This window comes from Neocloeon triangulifer, unplaced genomic scaffold (genome assembly GCF_031216515.1).
Source record: "Neocloeon triangulifer isolate White Clay Creek 2 clone unplaced genomic scaffold, ASM3121651v1 ptg000014l, whole genome shotgun sequence".
Classification (NCBI taxonomy): Eukaryota; Metazoa; Arthropoda; class Insecta; order Ephemeroptera; family Baetidae; genus Neocloeon; species Neocloeon triangulifer.
The window spans coordinates 20564962-20587741 of NW_026775556.1; the positions used below are offsets into that span (position 1 = coordinate 20564962).

The window sequence follows — 22780 nt, forward strand, 5'->3', positions numbered from 1 at the left end:
ACTTTATTCAATATGGCTAACTCAGATCATTATTCTTAACAGGACACATATCATTCACTCATCGATCAGAGGATTAAATAAAATTAAAATTTCACCATTAAATTTAAATAGAAATCTAGGAGCTGAAATAATAAAATTTAGGAAAAAAATTTGATTTAATAGAGTAATAATATAAACATGTCAATTAATTTAAATAAAATGATAATATTTAAAAATAAAAATATGATTATATTTGATGTTATTAAATCTGAATAATTATATGGTTATAATTTTATAAGTCTAAAATATGTTGTTTAAAAATATAATATGCAGTTTTTTATATAATCAAAATTTTACTGTTAAGATGCTGGAGACATGCAGGGGGCTGAATCATTCATTACAGAGCAGCAGCTCGGGCGAAGCCACACAGCGAGCGTATCCACCACCGCACACTGCGGTGGGTATTCGGCGGGTATTTCTGTATATTATTATTACAAGCAGCGTGCGGGGGTGGCTGCGGGGTAAGATGACGAGACAGACAGAGAGAGGATGGTGGTGCCGTGAAAGGAGACAGTAAATACCTCATCACACAACAAAAAACACGCCCCGTGGGCGTAAAAAAAAAGTATGAAAGCAACACGCGGGTCTAAGAAAGAAAGATAGAAAGAACGAACGGCTGCAGAAATTGCTGTTCATCATCCATTCTGTGGGAGAATGAAAAAAAAGAGGGACAATAAGAAGAGAAGCGGCGCTGCAATCTCTTAAAAAGCGCACGCACGCACGCTCTCGCGTAATCCAAAACAAACTGACACGCCGATAAGGGCTCTCTTTCTGCTCTCATAAGCCGTTTTCTTATACAATCGAATTGTTGGTGACACTTTTATTTCATTCGCGTCGCCGTCGATATCGCAAATCACATTTTTTTTCTATTTCCACGCCCCGGTTTTGAAAGGACGGAACAGGAAAAGAGATGGAGAAATTCGCACCTTTTGTATAATGGAAAATGCTTCTGACAGAAAAGGAACCTGCTGTGAAGTCAGTGATTCAGATATACTTTTAAATATAATAAATTTCAAACTACAATCCTCACTTAAGTTATATATTTATTGTTGTGAATTTCTTGATAATTTTTGTATATTTAAAAGTTTACTGAGAACTTAAATTATTTGTAATTTATGTAAGAAATCTTTAAGAAATAATAAACAAATATGTTAAATAAAATAAAAATTTATTATTAAAAAGTAAACTTTTAAAAATAATTTTTTTTTTTAATTAAATATAAAAAAATTTACAAATAACATTTATTAAAACAAAAAGTTGTAAAACGTCTTTTGCACCTCTTCCATTTAGCTTACTTTTCATATTGCAATTAATTATATAACTTTAGGCATAATTATTTCTTCTATCAGGGAATATTTTTAATTTAGTGCCTGAAAAAACTGCTCTCCTTTTTTTAGGCTCGCACAGTGTCAGGTTAAATGTGAAAATGCTGCGGCCTTTTTATGTGTGCTGTGTGCGGTAAAGGAAACTGCGACCACAAAAGGTTAATGTTACAAAAGAAAATGCCTCCTAGTCATCGCGTCTCCTCTCGTTGTGAGCACGCGGGGAAAAACATCACACCACATGAAAAGCTATTACTATCAATTTTCGCGGTTGAATTTATTCATACACGTTCGTATATAAATAAATCTGCTCTACCACCTCCGTACATAATATAAAATATCTCATGTTTTACCACGACTGTCTGTCAAATGGGAAAAAAACGAAGGTGTCTGCCTTTCATATTATATATCTTCAGTCGAAACCCGCTCGCTTTGATCAGCAAACAAACAAACACAATTTGATACCTGTTTTTAATTAACCTTGTTCCCCTCCCGGCTACCGAGAATAAGCAATACGGATCAAAGTGAGAAGACAACTTATCCATGTCAAATATTTACTCGAAGCAAATGAGTGGAATGAGATAAAAAAAATAATAATATTGGTTTTGATTTCATCCTGGTAAAAATTTTATTTTCTGAATAAATAAAAGTCTTGAGGTACCGTGCAAGATTTTAATCTGGCAAGAAGCAGGAAGAGATGATTTCCCCAGACGTTGGATTTTTTTCTCGCTCATTTATTCCCGAGCCATGCCGCGAATTAATCTGTTGCAATCTGTCTAATGCGACTGCTGCAGCTAGCAAAAAAGCAGCCGGAGATTGTTTTGTTTCGCGAGCGGGTCTGTCGGTCAATAGAGAGGCAGCAGCACATTCAAACAAAAAGGGCCCTTGTGGAGGCAAAAGACAAACCCATTAGTTTGATGACGGTAAAAAGTGGTTGTGAGAATCAAAAAGAACTTATTCAGTTGGAAAGATAGAGAAAAAAAATATACCAGGGCGAACGAACGTCGACGAGGAGACCGAAAAAAAAGAAGAAAATAAAAGAGGTAAAAAAGCAGGTTGGCTCGAATTCTGCAGGCGGCAGTTTTGTTTTGCCACTTGTGCCCATGTTAAAGGGATTACAAACATTAACAGAGGGTCCCCTGTCCGGTAGGCAACTTGTCATCCTTCACTGTCACGCTACTGGAAAAAGAGCCAACTTCGCACCAAACCAGCGAATCAATCTTTCCGCCGGCGAAATACAAAAAAAGGACGCACCGCGTCGGGACCACTTTGGTGCGCCGTCGTGATAAAAGAGCTACAGGACCCTCGAATGTGGAGAAAAAAGCAGCCAGAGAATTCCGATTTGGAAAAGAGAGCGGGCGAGGAAAAACGGCAGTGCTGAATAATTAAATGCGAGAGCACCAACGATGGATGGGATGAAATTTATTTTTCACCGAGAGGGAAAGGGAGATAAACCCTTTTCCTTTTTTTTCCTTTTTTTATTTAAATATTTAATAACCGCGAAAGAAGAGAGGCCTATAATGATATGTCAATATTATGACTCCTTTTTACAACACATTCAACAAGAGTCGGCCATTAGCATAATTACACACACTCTCGCTCTCTCCGCAGTGAAAAATCGGCAGAGAAAAAATCAACAGCAGACAACACTTTAATTATCCTCTCTGCGGAGTGAATTTGCCTGTACCGACTTTGGCGGTTGATAAAAACTTTGTGCCTTTTTGCACAAAAAAGCGGCGCGGCTTGTCGAGCGGCTTTTCAGAGACGCGCTCTTTGCTTTGTGCACGAGCGGCGGCGAACTTCATTTCCGCATGAGCAATTTTGTCCATTCTCGGCTTCTGGCGTTGCTCTGTTTGTCCAAAACGAACAGGCAGCTTTTCCCATTTGGGAAGCGCTCACTCGTAATTTCGGTTTTTGCGCTCCCGGGGAAACGGACCGACGCTGCTTTTTTCAACTTCAAATGTGTTTGAATTCGGCCAAAAGGAGAGAAAATATTTTATTTCGTAATCTGACAATCCTCTTCAGTGTAGGATTAAAAACTTTGCACATAAACAATATATTTACACCAAATTTTATTCTTAATGTAAAATAGTTTCAATCTGATTATAAAAATATTAAAGATTAAATTTTTAAATGTGCCATATTTATGGATTATATAAAAGCTTTATCACATTTATTTATTAAGACTTTTTTACATTTTTCAATAGATTTCTGTGCTCCATCATTCTTTATTAAACTTTAAATAAATGTAATTAAACAAGTCATCCATCAGAATAATTAAAATATATTATTCTTTTTAATTTTATTTTACTAATTTCACGTTTAGAATTTGAAAAAAAAATTCATATTGTTGGACTTTGAAGTCAAAAAATTGTTTCAAATATTTCATTTAATTATTATTTCTTCATTATCTCATTTTCAGTCATTTTATAATATATTTTTACTTGTTTTATTTTACTACGATATCATTATGCATATTAAATAACAAACCTTTTCACGGTTAAGAAACTTTTTCGAAAAAAATTTACTCCCCTTTCCATGTTAACAACAAACATACCTCAATAAAACTCGCATGTTTATTTTTATATTAGCATTACATTTTCGTATATCAAATTAGCATGCAAATTGTAGCACGCGCGGCACCACGTGAAATTGAAGGCAGCGCAATAAAAATTCCATATGCACTACAAACACCGAGGGCGTGTGCTGCGTGGTTCCTACTTGATAAGTGCTCAAATTACTTTCGAGAGGGTGTTTTATCAGCAGGCGATACACACGCCACCCCCGGCCGGGTCACTTTTTTATTTGTATATACATTTTCCGAACACACAGAGACGTGCGTGTGCGTCCAGAGCTCTTAACGGCGCCGGGCAAGTGTGAAATAAATAATAAAGAGATAATAGGGGGTAGTTTTTGCTGTTCTGCAACGACCCTTGCAGAGCCGCGCACCATAATGATTTCCTCCTCTACAACAACTTTCCAGGCGGACACTTCCGTGCCGGGAAAAGCTAAGCAGTAAATATTTCTGTACAAGGCAAGGGTGGTCGAGCATAGGGGTTGAAAGGGTTGACGCCGCTGGCTGGCGTGCTAGTTGAATTATCGCCCTTTCTGCGCGCCATGTGTGCACTGCGCTTGATGAAACGATTTCTCGATGGGGTCCGAAAAGGTTGTGGGGCGTCTGGGGGATGAAAAATTAAACGCACTCCTTCACTTCGCTCAAAAATGAACGGTTGATTGAAAGCGCGGGTAAATATTGGTTTTGGCACAAAGTAAAAAAAGAAAGAAAAACAGCTTAAGTCAACATAATTTGATGAAGCCTTCAAAGTGCACGTTTGAATTTAAAGGAAATAATATTATAAATTCTGAAAATTAATAAAATTTGCCATCAGGTTTAATCATATTCATTATTATATAATTATGACGCAACAACTCATTGTGTATTCAATCAATTGACAGAGAAATTTTCTGGTAGGATAAGTTTTGTTAAATGTCTGAGTAATAACGCAACCTATTATTTATAAATTTTTATAAATAAACAAATTTATTAAAAATTAGTTTATAATTTAAGTTTAAATAACGTTTTTTGACCAATTTAATATAAAAATTAATCAATAATTGGAAATTTACTAAAACTAAAATTAAATTTTTATAAATGTATATAAAAGTTTTTTGAAATAATATAAAAATAAACCATTTTGCTGAGTCATTAAATTTATATTATTGTATTTAATAAAAAAAAAAAATGAATACAAGAGCGAAGACCGGAATTTTCTGATGGCAACAGTTTCATGTTTATCCTTCCTAGACAAGAGTATGTATAAATTCGCTTTTAAACGAGCAAGCTCTTTTCCTGTGTAAATCCCTCGTGTCCTCCCACGTGACATCATTTTGCACCGCTCTCGGTTTCCCGTCGCCGCAGCAAACTGCACTCAATATTCTCTGCCGGGAAACGTGAAAACTGGCAAAAAGCAGCTATTTATTTATGCATATTATCCTTCCCGCTCGCTGGCTCGTTTTCCCCGGCAGCAGCAGCAACGGCAGCACCAACAATAATATTCATATTAAGTTAAAAGCAGCGGCGGCGGCAGCGGCAGCGCAAACTAACTGCCTGCTAAAACACAACACACAACACACACACACACGTGAATATGCCTCATGAATAATTCAAGCGCATAAATACAACATGGCTCGGTGGGCGGAGGTGCTGGCTGTGCTGTTATATAAAACCTCCGGAATAATATGCCTACCAGGCTCTTTTGAATGCGTGTTCCGTACGAGAGCGCACTTCTTCTTCTTCTCGCTGCTAGGGGTGCTCATTTTTAGCACCCCTAGCAGGGCAAAAGTGGAGTCCTAATTATCGGGATCAATGTCGGCTGTACTTGGGTCGAGTGCCGCGCGCACTACAAACCAGACTTGCACCTCGTTACGAGAGGAAAACGAGCTTGCTGCGATAACTTCAGATGCAAATGCTGCATGGCTCGCGTGGTAGTGCGGATTTTCTGGCCTGCGGTCTGCTTCGTGGCAGGTGCGACCGGCTCTAATTGCGCGTGTCTGTACATCCATTTCGGTTTGCCGCCGAATTTTTAATTAAAAGCTGCAGCTAATGCAAATCTTGTTGCTTAACAACAGCTGAACGTTTATTTTAAACTGGCCTTAGATTTAATTTTTCTATTTTACCTTTTTAAAAGAACATAAAATCTGTGTTTAATCTTATGATACCCCGAGAACGAACGAAAAGTTCAGGATCTTAAACTCCATGTTTTTTTTTTCATTTCCATTTTGGATCCTCTGTTGCCTTATTTTTAACGATTTTTATAATATGATTATTTGATGTTGGGCAGTTTTGATAGCAATTCCAGAACAGGTAGTGCGAGTTCAAAACCAATTTTAAGCAAAATCTGGATGTCTCATATTAAAAAAGAAATAAAAAATAGCTTGTTTTGCTCAATGATATTTTAAAATCGATTTGCTTCAATGTAAATCATGAACATGATCTGAGGGGAAAAAAGTTTACTTCAACCATTTCCCAGTCCACAATTTTCTACAATTTATTGCGAAAATTGTAACTTATCTGCCACTTTTAGAATTTTTTACGCATTGTTTCATCGCAGTATTGAGTAAAACAGGAAAATTATCAGTTTGTGTTTGCAAGTTCAAAATGAAAATAGCAACCGAATTTGAAATTCAAATTAACTGGAGGTCTCAACATCATTCCAATTTCCAACTACTGAGTTTATATCAGCTCATTTTAATGTATATCATTTGATCCAGGATAATAAAACAGAACTCAGTCAGTCAGTGTTTTCACATTGTTCAATTACATCCGGCCAGGCTCATCCGCACGCGGACAAACATTTGGAATGGGTGCTAATTAATTAAACGCAATTCCAGCAGCGATCGGATGATAAAACGCATAGTTTGTCGCTTTTGCAGCTCTAGAATGAAGCGAACGACAAATTAATAAAACGCCACTGCGATTATATCCAGCAGCAGGCAAATCGACTTTGTTGTTTGTGCATTGTAGCGAAGCATCGACCCGATGAATAATGAAATATTTCGCCTGATCAAAAAGCACAACGGCGGGCATAATGTAATCGGCCCGATGATAATTTGCAAGCACGGTTGGGTATTATTATTTATCGTGCATGTGTGCGCTGTTTGTTTGGAGTGGTGTGAGTGTGTGTGTGCTGGCGCGGTTGTCTCTTTCCGAGAGAGCGCCTGGCTAATAAATTACAATGTCACTCCAAATTAACAACCATTAAACACAAAAGAGCTCGCGAGACAGCTTGTTTAAACAGTAATAATATGATTTATTGTGTGCCCATGCTAAGTAATCATCGTAATAGTAATAACAACAATCACACTCGACTGCCGCCGCTCATTCCAAAACACACTCACAGAACGCGAGATTAAATTATGCTCTGTGTATTTGTTCGTTCGAATAACAAAACACCGCGGCGCAAATGAGCGAGGCACTATTTACTTGGAATTTATCATTTATTTATGCGGGGACGAAAAGGGTCACATATATTGATCAAAATGACTTGTATAAAAGAGATACAACATTAAAAAATTTATCTATTCAATGAGAAATAACACCTCTAATTGTAAGTAATTTAAATTGAAGATTGTTTAAAACGCACAAATAAAAGACTTTAATTAAATTTTACAAATATTCAAAGAAATTCAGCTTTCATTGTGAGCGAACAAATCATTAAATCCTTTTTTCCATAAATTCTTTAAAAAAATTAAATTATATCTATGCAGAAAATGATTCAATTTGTCTTGAAACTGAAAATTTATTTTAAAAATTAATAAATTAATTTTTGTTTTAAGAATAATTTATTACTTGATTTTAAAAACCCAAGCTAAAAACATTATGATTTATTCTAAATTTATATCATAAGAAATTTTCTAGAATTTGAGTACTTTGCAAATTTTGCTTCATTATTTTCACTATTCACTGCATTTTTAAACCCTCGTAATATTTATATCCGCGCAAAAATTGATTTCACAATTATACAGATTCATGCCCTACAAAAGTATCTACTTGATTGCACGACCACTGGCGCTTGGGTGTGTGTTTGTTGGCGTGTACTTTATTTGTTTTAGGCTGAGCCGTGCTGAGCGAATGCAAAAAGAATGGCAAAGCATCTGCCAACTAATCAGCTTATGTCCACAAACAAACATTCAGTCGGCCCCACAGCTTTTGCAAACAGCTACTTTTGTGTAATGGCCGCGCTTGCATGCATATTCAATAAAACAGGTGAAACGGATAATCTCTTTCAGCGTATTGGTTTGCAAAAAAAAAAGACTGAAAATAACGACGGACGCGACGAGGCTTTTTCCGATGCGAATACACAAATAAAAATCGGCCGAGTGGATTGGATTGTGTTTATTCGCAGCATGACTGTGTTCGTTCGACAGGCAAACACATTGAATGGGAATTCTGCGTGGATTAGCCAAATTATTCAGCATCAGTTTTTGCAACGAGTCCGTGTTCAAAGAGAGAAACCAAACAATTTTTCCGCTGCTTTTGATTTTCGTGATTGCTTTCAGCAGTGATTTGGAAAAAAACTTCGTACACGGATCGATTCGGCACCAATTGGCACTGATGAAAAAGAGTCTTTTTGTAAATTCATACAAAAATCCATTCGGAAAATGTATCATTGGGAATAATGAAAATCTGTATGAAAATAAACGTGAGATTAAAAATAATTTTTATTTTTAAATCTTTCAAACAATTTTTGGTCTATTATTGGACTAATAACTATAATATTTACTTATGCAGGAATTTTAACTTTACTGCAGTTTTATTTGGAAATGGTAACTAATAATTTTATTTCATTCAAAGTTTAAATAAAAAATAAATTACTTTTTTTTTATTAAAATTCAGGTATTGTTTTTTTTAATCAAAGCCACCATAAGTTGTGGAACCTAAATAAATTAAAATATGCTTCAATTTAATTTTTTCTTCACTGAACAATAAAACTTCTTTCAGTATTTTGTATTTGTTTTCCAAAAGTCGCTCTTTTTTCCTTTTGCACGTCATACGCATGTTTTCCTATTTGTACAGAAATAAAAAACTTTTTCCTCGAGACGCACTAAAAGATCGATGCGTCTGGGGAAAAATAAGGAAATATCGAAACCACAAAGTGGAAATGTCATGTCCTAAGTGAAGTTTTTTTTTACTACCGCTGCCTTTGCGGAGACATCGCAGCCAAGAGCGCTTTATCAGCCGTGGGCTTTTATTTGTCTTGTCCGTTGCCAAAAACACTGGCTGGAGTCATAGAGGAATAATGGCCTCATCAGTCCTAATACCGCGCAATTCTTTATGTGTCTCCGTCAGACCCGGTTTTTATGATCCCGCGACATGACGTTTCCCAATCAATAAGCCCTTTGTTTGCACAATAATGAAGACATTTCTCAGCCCGTCTCCGCACTACGCGATATTTCACGGCTCGCCTTCCACCCTAATCCGATCTCCGATTCATTCTTTTTCTCTCCCTTCAATAAATCCACTCTCATAAAACGAAATTTATTGGAAAAATGGCCCTTTGCGCTCCAACTCACTCTTGCGCTGAATTTCCAACCCTTTTCGCCGCCGCTCAAAAGATTTCCTCCGACACATACAAAAAAACTCCTCCCTCCGCTTTTCATTCGACCGCTCGCTTGCTCGCGCGGATGAAAGCTTAATAATCAAATTACGGCTGCCAGTCTCTTTTTATTTCAATCCGCTCTTTTATCGTCAAAATAAAATATGGCCTCGATTTAGATCTGCTCTGGCTGTGTTCAAAAGTAATTTGCCCTCCATGGGTGTTGCTTTTACGCGCAAAAAGTCTCTTCAGCACTTTTCCCGAAAAAAAAAACCGACTGCCACTCCGGTCATACATTTTAATTAATATCAGCAGTGTCGCTTTTTCGCATCAGCACCCCTCACGGCGAAACTGTCAGCGTGAGTTTTTTTTTTATTCCAGCCAAAACGGGAGAGAGTCGATTTTTTATTCCCTCGCCGAGAGCAAACACACCGCGCAGATCATCAATTTAAATTATTATTATGATTATATTTCGCTCTTCGGTTGACGGCGGAACGAATTTCAATCCCCTCCGGTTCGTTTGTTTAAAAAGGGTGTTTGTTTTCGCCGCCAAGGGCTGCGTGCAATTTTTCCACCGAAAAGCATTTCGAAAGATAACTTTCATTTACATTAAAGTGGATATGAACTGAAATAATCAATAAGCAGTTGGCCATCCTGTGTCTCTTATGAATAAACAGTTAAATTACTGATATTCATAATCAAAATATTTTGATATTTTAATTTTTGTGTGCTGTAAGTTGAGATTTTATGATGAAATGTTAATGCGCCTCATGATTTATTAACAGAATTTTATTTTTATTTATACAAATTTATAATGAATAATTCAATATGTTTGCTTAACTCATCTTTTAATTTTTAATTTATATCATTTTACTGCTAAAACAAGTTATTTTTAAAAATTTTACTAATTTAAAACCAATTATTTTTATTTAAAAATGATTTCGTATAAACATTTTTTCCAAACATCTTTCAAAACTTTATTACAAAGAACGAGTTCAATTTTTTTTTTAATTTATAATTTATAACAAAAATTAAGTACAAGTAACCAAAACATCTAACTTTTTTAATTAACGTTAGATGAGAATCAATTTATCCTTTTTCAATAAAGTATGGCTCGCATTTTCATATCCATTTAAAAAAAACACTCGCAGCAATTTTCTGCAAAAAGGGGTAGAATTTCTGTAGACTCTTTGATGGTTATATACATTTCTTGCTCGATATATGAAGACACGTACATAAAATTCGGTAGGAATTTTTTTGTCGTCGGCTCGGGGCAATGATAGATTACCCGGGCGACTTGGAAAGGGACGAGGAAAACAACTTACATGGAAAGGAAAATGCGCAAGAAGAGAGAGCGCGAGCAGTCTGAAAGAAGGAAAAAAGCAGAAGACGCTTTCATTGCGACGAGAAATGGAGTGCTGAAGATATGGCCCCGGCGTTATGTGTGTCGTCGCAAAAAAAAATAACAAGACGGAGGAAGAGGAATATACGCGAACAAAATGACAAATTCCCGAGTCGACGATATTCAAGTATAAGTTCGCCGGCAGCTTGATATGAAAAATGTGGCCAACTTCACGACGACATTATTAATGTCCCCAAAGGCGGTGGCTTCGGCGTTCGTGTTTATAAATGTATCCATCTAAAACTCTCTGGTTGGAAAAAAAGTAGTAAGAATGCCTATTAGTTTATTGTGGTTGCCCCGCTGCTCCGTGAATGACGAACACTTTTGGTTTTTTTTTATCTCCATCGTCTCGAGGAGGTATTAATTTATATATAAAAAAGAAATTATAGCCGAGTGCTGCGCTTCTGATGGCAGAGCTGGGGTTATTATATATATCGAGATTAAAATAATTTAGTTTCGCTTACATGATAATTATATAGCGTGCCGCGTGTAACACAGAAGATTCTAATCTCGGTTATTAAAAAATGTATGGGAATTCCGAGGGCAGTGAAAAGAATAAAAAAGACCATAATTTCGGCTTAATTCGAAAATTAGCTATTGTAAAGAGGATTTCCGAGAATTTATGACAGGCTGTTAAAATGCAATTAGCCGCCGGCTTAACGACATCTATGAAAGATTCACCTTCGTTAATCTGGTAGGCCTCTTTCACTTCCCCGTAATTAGGCGAATTCTTGTTAGACACATTGTTTAAAGATCCTCTCCAGTAAAGATTTTATATTCTAATAATAACAAAAAAATCATGGCTTAATTTAAATTGTGATTGAAAGTTTCCATCAAGGAATTGAAACGGGTGAATTTAAAGGTTCTTCTTTAACACCCAAACAATTTTTCCCTTGATTGATGTCTTTTTTGGTGGTAAAAACAACTTGATTTTTCCCATATTAATAAATAATTATCAAATCTTACATTCTTTTGACGGAAAAAGTTCAACTCTTTAGGAGAGAATTTTTTGACCACGACTTACGATTCCGTAGAGAGATATTTTGCAATTTTTTAATATCAGGAATAAACACAATTACTGAAGACTACATTTAAAAATAATTTCATTTGTTTCAGCAGCGCAAAAAGTGCTTCTAAACAAACAAGGAAAAACGAGTCTGATGCAAATTTTTCCATTACGGCGGGACGAAATGAAATCGTTTTTTAAAGAGCAGCAGTTTTCAAGAGCTCTACTTTTTGCGCTGGCAAAAAAGGAGGAAACACATCCATCCATCCATCGCTTGATATAATATGGTGTGCTTGGAACAGTAGCTGTGGCCTAAAGGCTACAATGTTTTATTCCCTTCTTTTTCTGCTCGTTTATATAAAGTTGTAAAGCAGCAGCAGCCATTCTCCCTTTCCCCTGTGCTGTATACTCGCCCGGCGCGCACACATTATTTTCCCTTCTTCTTCTGCTGCTTTGGGCCGCGAGCAACAAAAACAAAAAAGAAGAAGAGATTCACTCGCTCTCTCAGTACAACACAACCGACGACTGACGAAAAAAAAAAACGAGAGACATGACGAGGAGATGAGAAAAAAATGCGGCGTGTTGTTATATCGTGTGACTAATGCCTTTTCTCCGCGAGGCTTTTTGCTCTGCGCCGCGATATAGATAGAATTCGGTACACTTCTTGTTTCTATGAGGAAAAAGCTGATTACGTCGACTTGCGCCTATTATGTCACAACACACCACACTCAAGTGGTTGAACGCAAGAAGCTGCCGGGTCTTTTTGTGCACAATGGGAAGGGAATTAGCGCTGTTGAGAGCGCGGCACTCGCTGTCTTTTGTTAGCCGTAATGGGCACTGATATCCTACAGAAAGTCGACATTAACTTCACTTGCAAAAAAAAAAAATTAAACAATAAAAATAATTACAAAAATCTGTATCAAAGTCAACGCTAGAATGTACATATTATTATTTTCAACACTTCAATTTTTTAAGCGTTTCAGGAAAATGATCAAATTTAACTAAACTAGAGAATAAATGTTTTCTTCATTATTGCTATAAAATTTATTATGACTTTGTATCAGTTAAAAATATGCGAGATTAAATATGAATAAAGGAAAGTTTTTGAGAAATGAGCAATCTCAAGAAATAATTACGTTTTTACAAGCTAAATTAATTTAATTTATCCCTCTTTTATTGTAATTTTCGTTTCGTTTTATTTTTAATAAAAAAAAAATCACAATTAATACTGCTTTACATTTAATTTTTAAATTTTTGTGCTAAAATTTGGCGCTGGTAAGTAACATAAGTGTATTTAAATTGAATGATTAAAAAAAATTCAATGATTAAATAAGGTTCATCAGGACCAGATAATTTGTTTTTTCTGTGAGGCTTCCTATTTCATCCAGTATTTTTAGATCAGCAACCCCTGATCAACTTTTGACCCTCGGTCGTCCGCCTTTGCATTGTGAGTGTACAGTCCATTATTATGTTTCCCCATCACGAACCGATATATAAGCTCATGTACAAAAGCAGCAGAACGAAAATCAGATGAAACGGAAATGGATGGTCTGCCTTCCCGTCGGCCGCAGATTGAAAGAGCCGATCCATATTGATGCCCGTTCGCCGATATTGCATAATGGAGCAACAAATATGAATTCCCTCGCATATATATCGGTAATAAATTCAATAGGGCTCCGTCGGAAGGTGGATAAAAAGCAAGGATGAGAGTGGAGAAAAATAAAGCACGAGTTCAAACAGGCCTTTTCAAATATTCGGGCGAAAAGAGAGTGATGCGGACGGGAGTGGCGGCGGTTTGTATGTGATTTCGTTACAAAACACATCTCTAGCTACGCCGGGCCTGGTAATACATATTACGGTCCTTGGAGATTTTTGCAGTGGGAAAAGATTTGCAGGAGGGATGAAAATTTTTGCTCCCCGGGGTATAAACTGAATGAGAGACGCAGAGAGAATACAAGATGAGCAAGTACATTATACACACGCAACGTTCTCTCTCCTCTCTCCCAAATAATACAAAACCGTAGAGAGAGAAAGGCAAGCTGGCAGCCGAGTCATCAGCAGGCAGGCGCAAAGAAAAATAAGTGGAGGGTCTGAAGCGTATAATCAACTAGATGGGCTCTTACAGGCCCCTGGGGGCACGGCGGCGTTTATTGCGGCCGAGGAGGGAGAGCGAGCTGCCCGCCGGAGGACCCACCCACGTGAAAACTATTACATTACGATCATTGTTGTTAGCACCAGCCAGTTAAATCAACCCACCGGCCTTTGTGGATAAAAAGCGGGCGAGGTCATTTCACGGCTCATTGGCCGCCCGGAGCAGACTGATCTTTCCAAGGTGGGCTTCAGTTTGGGGACACCAAGAGATGGCAGGGCTCAAATGAAATGGAAGAGATCGATTTTTGAGTCTGGCAAATTATCTGTTACTTAAGATAAAAAAAAATATATATGGTTAATGGCAGATCATAAAATTCTACTAATTACTTTTATTATCTTTATTAGGTTATATGAAATCCTTAAAATTATAGCCATGAGATAATTAAGCTAACAAGCTTGAGATTATTATTGACTAGACCTGGACTAGACGCTCATAATAAAAGAGGTTTAAACAGCTTGTTTAATTAACAAACATTTAGTGATATTTTAGATAATTTTTAATTTATAATTTGGAACATTATTGGAAATTTCTTTTTGGTGATTTTACTTACTCTTCTGATTTTTTTTTCATGGAATAAATATAAAAACTTGCGAGAACCAAAGATATAGAAAATTTAAATGCACAGCTTTATAAAAATTCAAAAATATAGCCAGCGATTAAATCTGTTTTCGGACTAAATTATCACTTATAATAAAAACCGATTTCCCAAATCAATTAGGTCACAATGATCAATCTTCTCTGAACTAGAGAATTCCAATCTTTTGAATTTTCCGTTGCCGTAAATATTTGCATTTTATGTCTTCAGATAATCCAATTATTGGAAAACTTGTATTGTTACAAATCCAACTCAATATTTCCTCACTTAAAAGAGAGCTTCTGATGCAGCTCCCGCTCCCTTTTATGTCTCAGCTCCATTTTGCAGCTGAGTTTTACGAGTGCGATGTTGACACTGTTTCGCGCCCAGCAACACGGTGCGCCGTCCTGGGAAGCGAGATTGAGTTTTGCCCCAGAGAGAGCGAGCGGAGCAGAGGCGGCGCACTGAGAGGTGTACAAAACTGTGTACTGAAACGCGCGCGCGACAAGTGCTCGTGAGGAACAAAAAGAAAAAGATGTGTCGCGATGCAGCGCCGGGTATTAAAGTCAAAGAGCTGTAAAGTATCCACAACAGCAAGCAAGTACCCTGCGATGGTTGCAAAACTTGCCTGCTTTGTAGAGAGAGCGAACATCTATGTATTTACAACATGCACTTTAAACATAATTCCATTCTACGTAGTCAAAAGCAGTGCAAACTTACACGATTAAGGTGGAATTAGTGAGGTGCACATAATAGATAAACGTGACATATTTTGCCAACAAAAGTTAAGGGAGACCAAACCCTTTTAATTTGTGGAGTGTTTGAATTTTAAATTCGCAGACCTATTATATTTTTTAGCACCCTGAATTAAAAAGATATTTACATCCAAATTTTTTTGGATTCTTTTTTTTCACTGAATATGTTCATAAATAATATTGATAAAAGCAATTTAACCTCTTTTTATTTTAATTTTTAATAATTGGAAATTTGCATTTCAAATGGTTTGATTCAAAAGATATCAGGCTTCAGAGGTTGATTAATGTTTTTTTTAACAAATATTCACCCTTTGCTCAATTTTTGGTGGCACTTTTATAGGCAAGGGGTTGAAAAGAAATGTAATTTTCACGTTCAAAACATAAATCATGTTCCATTCCGAGCTATTCAAAAGCCAGGTTTTGCACTCATTTCACTAAAATCAATTGCAAATGAGATTTTACTTTTTACTCTTGCTTGAGAAAGGAAAACCCCTGGAGCGAAGCGGCATATGCAACCCGCTAGGCGGCACGGACGGACTGGTTGCATAAATCCTCGCACGCTTCCTGCTTCTCATTTTTAATTCCGGCGAGCAGTAAAATATCTCTGGATTGCGGTTTTTTTTTACTTCTTTCTTTCTGCTGCTTGGTTTGACTGAGAAGGGAAACACATTCATGAATGCAGATAAGCGCGCGGCCGCATACAAACACAAGTAGCACTACCACTACAACAACAAGCAGCACACACTGGCCAGAATGAAATATGCATGAGTGCAAAATAGAAAGCCATAAAAGACCTTCTAACAAACAGCATAATCACCAGCTTTAAACTTTTATGCGGTCGCTCGCTCGTATACAGAGTCGCTGGCTCGGCCGAGTCGCAATAAGGGTCTGTGTCGTCTTCTCACCCTGCAGCCGCCGCCGCTTTAGTGGGGTGGCCACGTTTTATAGCAACATATCAAACATTTTACGACACAGATACACACGCTGGCTGTTCATTTTCAATTTATTTTTTATGCTTTATGCACTCGTAAAGTTCGCCCTGCTGCTGTTTTATTATTATAATAAATAATGAAACGGAAAAAAGAGACTGGACCGCGTAACTGCACCGTGTGCAACGAGATGCATTTTAATTTTCAACGGGGGTCAATCTGGGTTTCCAGTGGGATTTACGGTGCAAGAGCCAAGTCTCTTTTTTACGACATGACAAATCGGAGAGAATGAAATGGCTGCCGAGTCTATGATTGTGTAAACTCATCGTAAGAAATATCACGCTTGTTGGCTGTGTCTGTAAGAAGTTTGAGCCAGGCTCAGATTTTTATATTTTATTCTTCTCTTTATTAATTCATATTAATTTGTTGTTGATTAAAATTTTCAATAATTCCTAAGGTATTAGATCTTGTAAATAGACTATTACGTTTCCACGTGAATTGATGACAATATTATCAATTCCTTACTGTAAATTTATATACCCTTAAAGGTTAAAATAGTTAAAGAATTTAATGAAATAGATACAAGTTTATATTATATAATGTGTTAGAAATAAAATTATTTGGTAAATTTTTATATAAATAGAATAAAAATTAATTATCTTGAACTTAAAACAGAAACTTTAAAATTTAACCCAATATAATTTTACAAATGTTTTACTTGCAAAAAAAGTTGCAAAAATATATTTTGTAGTGCAAATTATGTATAAAATAAATTTAAATTATCGCTTTCAAATTTTCAAGCGGGCGAGCACAATTTTACAACATCAACCAGGGTCAAAATTAGCGGCGCATTAATGGTCGTTGCGGCGTGAAACACGCAGTTAGCGCAGGTTAGTTTATTTTTGTTAATGAAAGGCGCAATAAATATATTTCAGGCGTAATGACCGCTATCATCATTCAATTACGCCAACATCGCCTCCGCGCTTAATCACCACGGGCTGTCGTAATAAAGCAGTCACTTTATTATTTGATATAATAATGGCAATCAAGGCGTGGAGGGCAATTTACCTACCACTGGTGATTTGCATAATAATTTTATACATTATTATTACGTGTCCCCCACACACTATCGCGCACGACGCCATAAAAACGGAGAGACAAGGGCTAATTGGCGCGCAGCTGGCAGCCTGGATCGTAATGCATAAATTCGCATTAACGAGAAGGACTGCAAATTGACGCCGTGTCTATTTATCTTGGAGCAAGAAAGAAAGAAAGGGGTGGTTGTGAGGATATGGCTGCGGTGTAACGAGCGAGCATCATTTCTTTAGTGCCGTCCGTATTCTTTTCGCTCGTAAAGCGACACAGAGTGGAAAATACGATCCATAAACAGGCTATTCTATTATCGAGCGGCCATCATCTGAGTTTTTGCCCGAGTGGGTGGCGGTCGGCGGCGTCGCTTTTATGCCGCCGCGCCAAAATGGGCCTGCTCTTTCCGTCGTTTGCGGCGGCGGCGGCGGCTGGCGATGCCGGCCCGGGTGTCATTTCGCACTAAACAGTTTTGGTTGGCTTACGTGTCGTTGCCGAATGAGATTATAAAGCGGGAGGGCTGCTCGACGAGGGGCTGAAGTGGGGTTGCGGAATTAAGAATTTGCGTGGTTTCCTTGGCGACCGCCCGTCGGCGCGTCGGGTGCGCCGCGATTAGCCGAACAACTGAAGTGCCAGTCTAAATTTCGGTTTCACCACCCCTGCTACTTGGCCGGATTTACTTCTTTTGGTAAATCTGATGGATGCAATAGTTTAACACACAAGAAGATTCACTGAATTTCTTTTAACTCCATATAAATTTTAGTTTTAATTTTTGATATAAGAAAGTTACTCAATAATTTACACTGAAATATTTGATTAATTTTTTGATGATGAAAATTTGAAATTACATCGCTAAATAAAATCTTTGCAACTTGTCCAATCTAGAAACCAATTTTTTTTTTATAATTATGTGGTAGGCATTTTCGTCATAATTTTTTGTATACCAACGCTTATTATTGACTTGACTTATCTATAAATTGTATTTAACGGATCGAAAAACATCAGAGCTGGGTATGAAATGATAATTTTAATTCCACTCTGATAACATTCATGGAAATATATTAAAATCAAATAATTTTATAAACTGCAACTTTTGGAAAGTTTACTTGTCATAGTACTTTGATTGATTGATTCTTGTTAAAATTTTAAATGTATTAAAAATTTTAATTTTAATATTTAAAATATAGTTTTATTTAAAATTAATTTAATACAGAATTATATTAAATATTGATTCTAAATTAAATAATATATAATTATTTAATATGAACATGTTTTAAAACTTTTAATTTACTCGCACTTATAAGTTTTCCAACTTTGTCAAGTCGTCAATAAGATCCACTCTGATTGTCTGCTTGATCTCATGTAACTCCTTCTTTCAAGAGGTAGCGCCGACCCATCTGCCCATCAATCTTGGCACGAGGCGAAATCGGATCACCTCCCTCTCAAACCGAAATTCCACGGCCCTGAAGAGGAATTAACTCGTAATCACTCGTCGCTCGCAGCACTCGAGCCCGGCAGCCCGCCAACTTGATCTCCGCTGATTTCCCAAGGAATTTGCGCGCTCGAGGGCCATCACTTACCCCTTTCCATCCACTTTAAACCCCCGTATATACGCACACACATTATTATTGCACGAGGAGAGTGGCAAGTTTATGCAGAGCATTAACCGCACGCGCGAGAGGTGGAACATTCCGCAGTGTTCCCGGATTTGCAAGACGAGGCCGGCAGTTTGCTCAGGAGCAAACGAAACCGGTGCAATTATCACGGGGCTGGGAATTTAGTAGGAAAATCCTGGCCCAATTAGGCCACTAATTAATTGAGAGCGGCTCATTACGCAATTCCTCCAGCCGGCTGATTAAGTACACAACAAACGAGATTAGGAAAGCCCTTCAGATATGAATGTAATTCTGGACCAACCTCCTCGGATTTGGTTACAGCCAGCGCGGTTGCTCATCGAGGGTTTATTATTACCCGGTGTTGTGTGTAAACAGAGAGGGAGATGATAGAGTTGGTGGTGTGTTATTAGCATTATGTTTCTCTCGGCGGCGCAAGAACAAATCCTTAATACATTAGAGCCTCTCTCTGCCTTGTAACGGCATTAACTCGCTCTATTCTCTCTCTCTCCGCCTCTGCTCGGCAATAATTCGAGACTAATACAACAAACAGCCCTCGGTGTTCGTGCACAGCAAAGAGAATGCGTGTAAGGCGAAAGGGTTCGTGCTCGGGACCAAAACACGATTATATTCTGCAGCGGCGTGGCCACGGAAGCGGAAATGAGTTAAATTCCGAGTGGAAAGATTTTGCACAGAGATCGTTTGAAGTATTTGGTGTGCATTTTTTAAAGCAATTTTTATGAATTAATTCAGATGAAAAAGAAATTAGATTCTTGTTATATTTTTATGCCACATAAACATTTGCAATGTTTAAGAAAATTACATTAAATTTTTTTCATTGTCAAGTCAGAGCATAATTTTATGAGCTTTGATATTAAATTGTAAGTTTTGAGCTAATAATTAAATTTATTTGGAACTTGTAATTAAACGTGATTAAAGTTTCAAACAAATTTCCCAAATATCGGAATTATTTGAATTTTTTTATATTTTAAATAATTATTTCCATTTTCTATAATTTACTGTGTATTTCATCAAGAAGTTAACGCTGCATGCCGAGCAGCGACGCGAACACCATAAATGTGTTTGTTCGTTCGGCACAGCGCGGAATTTAATCTGCGCCGTGCTACATGTTTTGAAACATGTACAGTCGCGAGAGTGAGTTAAATGAATGCACGAAAGCAGCAAGCACTCTCGGCTGGCACTCCGACTAGTTAATTCGTAATAAATTAAAACAACAAAACAACACACGACGAGAGACGTATGCATGCACGGAATGATATTTTTCATTGTACGTACAAAGTGGTCGAAAAGGAGACTATGGCAGAGGTACTTACGATATATCCACGTCCAGAACTGGCATTGCTGCTGGCCTGGAATAAATAAATAAGTCGGAATTAGTCGACTAGAGGGGCGGAGACCGGCGATTAAATGCAAAACGACGAGTCGGCGCCTTCATTAATGTCTCTTTCAGCCGGAAATTTACATTGCAGATGCGGATCGGCATCGCTTGAGAAGGCGCTGACACGAGCAAACAAAATTGAAAACTGTCCTCAATGGAGAGAGACGAGTGTGAGGCTTTAAGTGAGTGAGTAAGTGAGGGTCATTCAAACTGCTTGTTCGACCTGTTTTAGTGGAGGATGAGTCGCATAAAACTTATGAATATTTTAAATAAATTAACCATCAAAGTGGTTAAATACACTCATTTAATTTCAAATTAATTGTGAACAGATTAATGTTTAAATTTATTCAAACTATAAACGCTTTTTTTTAATTTTCAGACTATTTTTTTTTCATTATATTTGCTTTTTGCGTTCAAAAACCACAAAACTTGTGAAAATATAATATTAATCTGACTAATTTAAACATCAAAAAACGTGATTCATTTAATTTTAAAACAATAATCATCCCCGCTCTCATTAATTTAGACATTGAAAACGTAAACCAAAGTGTAATTTTCAAATTTAGGAGTACCCTTAGTGTGTGAGTTTTGGTCTGCGGTTGCGCGTCTTCCTCTTCAACAGTAATAACAACCTGGCGATTTGTTGACTGAGATTTAATGGAGGAGATTTGTGATTGATGGAGGTACTTACATCACTAAGGCGATCATCCCTCAGGCCGTCCTTTAGGGGTGTCAGCCCTGCAGGACCATTAATCCTAGTAATTTCACCACCGGTGCTGCTGCCACCCCCTGAGTCGTAGGGCGAGGGGTAACTGGCCTGAAACAAAAATGAGAAAATGTTAAATCTTCGTCTTAAAACGGTTATGATGTAAAAATAAATTAATTTCATAGCTTAAGAACTGTATTCAAATTAAATGCAGGTTAACTTTTGCCGTTTCATTAGTGCATTTTTATAATTAAATGCCTGTAGATTTTAGTTTCCTGATCTAAACTGGTTCCTTCTGAAAATTAATAACTCAAAAAGTTCAAGTTCTAAAAATAAATGAAAGATTGTTTCCTAGGGAAAAGATACAGACAGACCCAAAAATCATAAATATTTTTTTTTAAATAAAACATCAAAGTTATTATATTATAAATAATGTTGGACCAAGCTATTTCTCTATGAGAAAGATGTTTTTTTATTAAAATTTGTAAATTTAGTTTTTACTTATAATTACTAAACTAAATAATGATGTTAACTCAGAAAAACAGTAAAATATCAAGAAAAAATTTTAAATAAAAACATCTTCTCATAAAATGTTTGCATTTTGCATTTCATCCCTTAGCTATGGGGGGTGCAGCCATTCAAAAGAGGTGGCGGCAGAGGCGAAGCCTCGTTCGTAACATCTCACTTTAGGCGCTCGACTTTTCGCCGCTGCTTGAGATGCAGCACCATTTGTCGCCGCTCTCAAGGGGCGAGCCCTGGGGTGCAGAAGGACCAGTGATGCAATAAATCGTATGCCACCTATCGTAGTCAACCCCAACCTTTTGCGGCGAGGCGCGGCGTTCTGCCCTCTGGCGACAATAATCAATATGGCGCCGAGGCGAAACGCAGCCAGCCTCACTCGCTCTCGAATGAATTGATCTCGGTGCTAATGAGTCTCTAAAGCCTCAATTACAGGCTGGATGAGTGTCGAGCCACCGCACACCGGATCGACTTTACGAGCTTGTCGGCCGTAATGAGAGAAGCCGCCAAATCCGCTCGCAGGCGCAGACAATATTGTTCCACGCTTGCTCGTTACTTGTACGTAATTAAGACGCCGCAATTGAAATTGTAATTAACGCGAGAATCCATCGATCGGAAAAACGGTTCCGGATTAGCCGGGTAATTTGGCACAAGTGAGAGATGTGATGGGCGGATATGCAACCCGCGCGACCGGCGGCACCACCGCCCGAGTATAATTTGCCTTTTTAATTGGCACGGCAGAAATATTGGTGTCGATGATGAGGGAGCAAAGTTAACCCCTTTAGAGATTTGATGGCATCGAGTAAAGTGAGCAATATTGAATATGTTTGAATATAATGTTGTAAATTATTACATATTTTACATTAAAACATGATTTCCTAGATAAACCGTCCAATCAGTGCATGTATTGTTTAAACTGGTAATAGAATTGTTATTCTCATTGAAATGCAAGTTATAATATAAATATTATATATTATTTTTTTATTATTGTCAATTTATTTGGATATAGAGTTCGCAAATAATAAAAGAGTTTTTAAGCTATTTAGTCACCAAAAATAATATTAAATTTTAATAAATATACAAAATCATAAAATACGAAAAAAATGAAACACAAAATATATCAAAACTTATAAAATTTAACAATAAAATATTAAAAAAAAAATATTAATTAAATGTTTGAAA

General features: G+C 37.0%; 1 protein-coding gene across 3 annotated transcripts in view; it reads right to left on the reverse strand.

The window, feature by feature from the left end:
* The window catches only part of LOC132199639 (autism susceptibility gene 2 protein homolog), a 121388-nt gene that overhangs the window by 54728 nt on the left and 43880 nt on the right, over positions 1 to 22780 (reverse strand). For all 3 annotated transcript variants that reach the window (XM_059624519.1, XM_059624520.1, XM_059624518.1), the window contains exons 3-4: positions 21065 to 21190; positions 20309 to 20344 (exon numbers count right to left, since the gene is read on the reverse strand). In XM_059624519.1, the coding sequence (XP_059480502.1) occupies positions 20309 to 20344; positions 21065 to 21190 (162 nt within the window). The remainder of the gene's footprint in view (positions 1 to 20308; positions 20345 to 21064; positions 21191 to 22780) is intronic.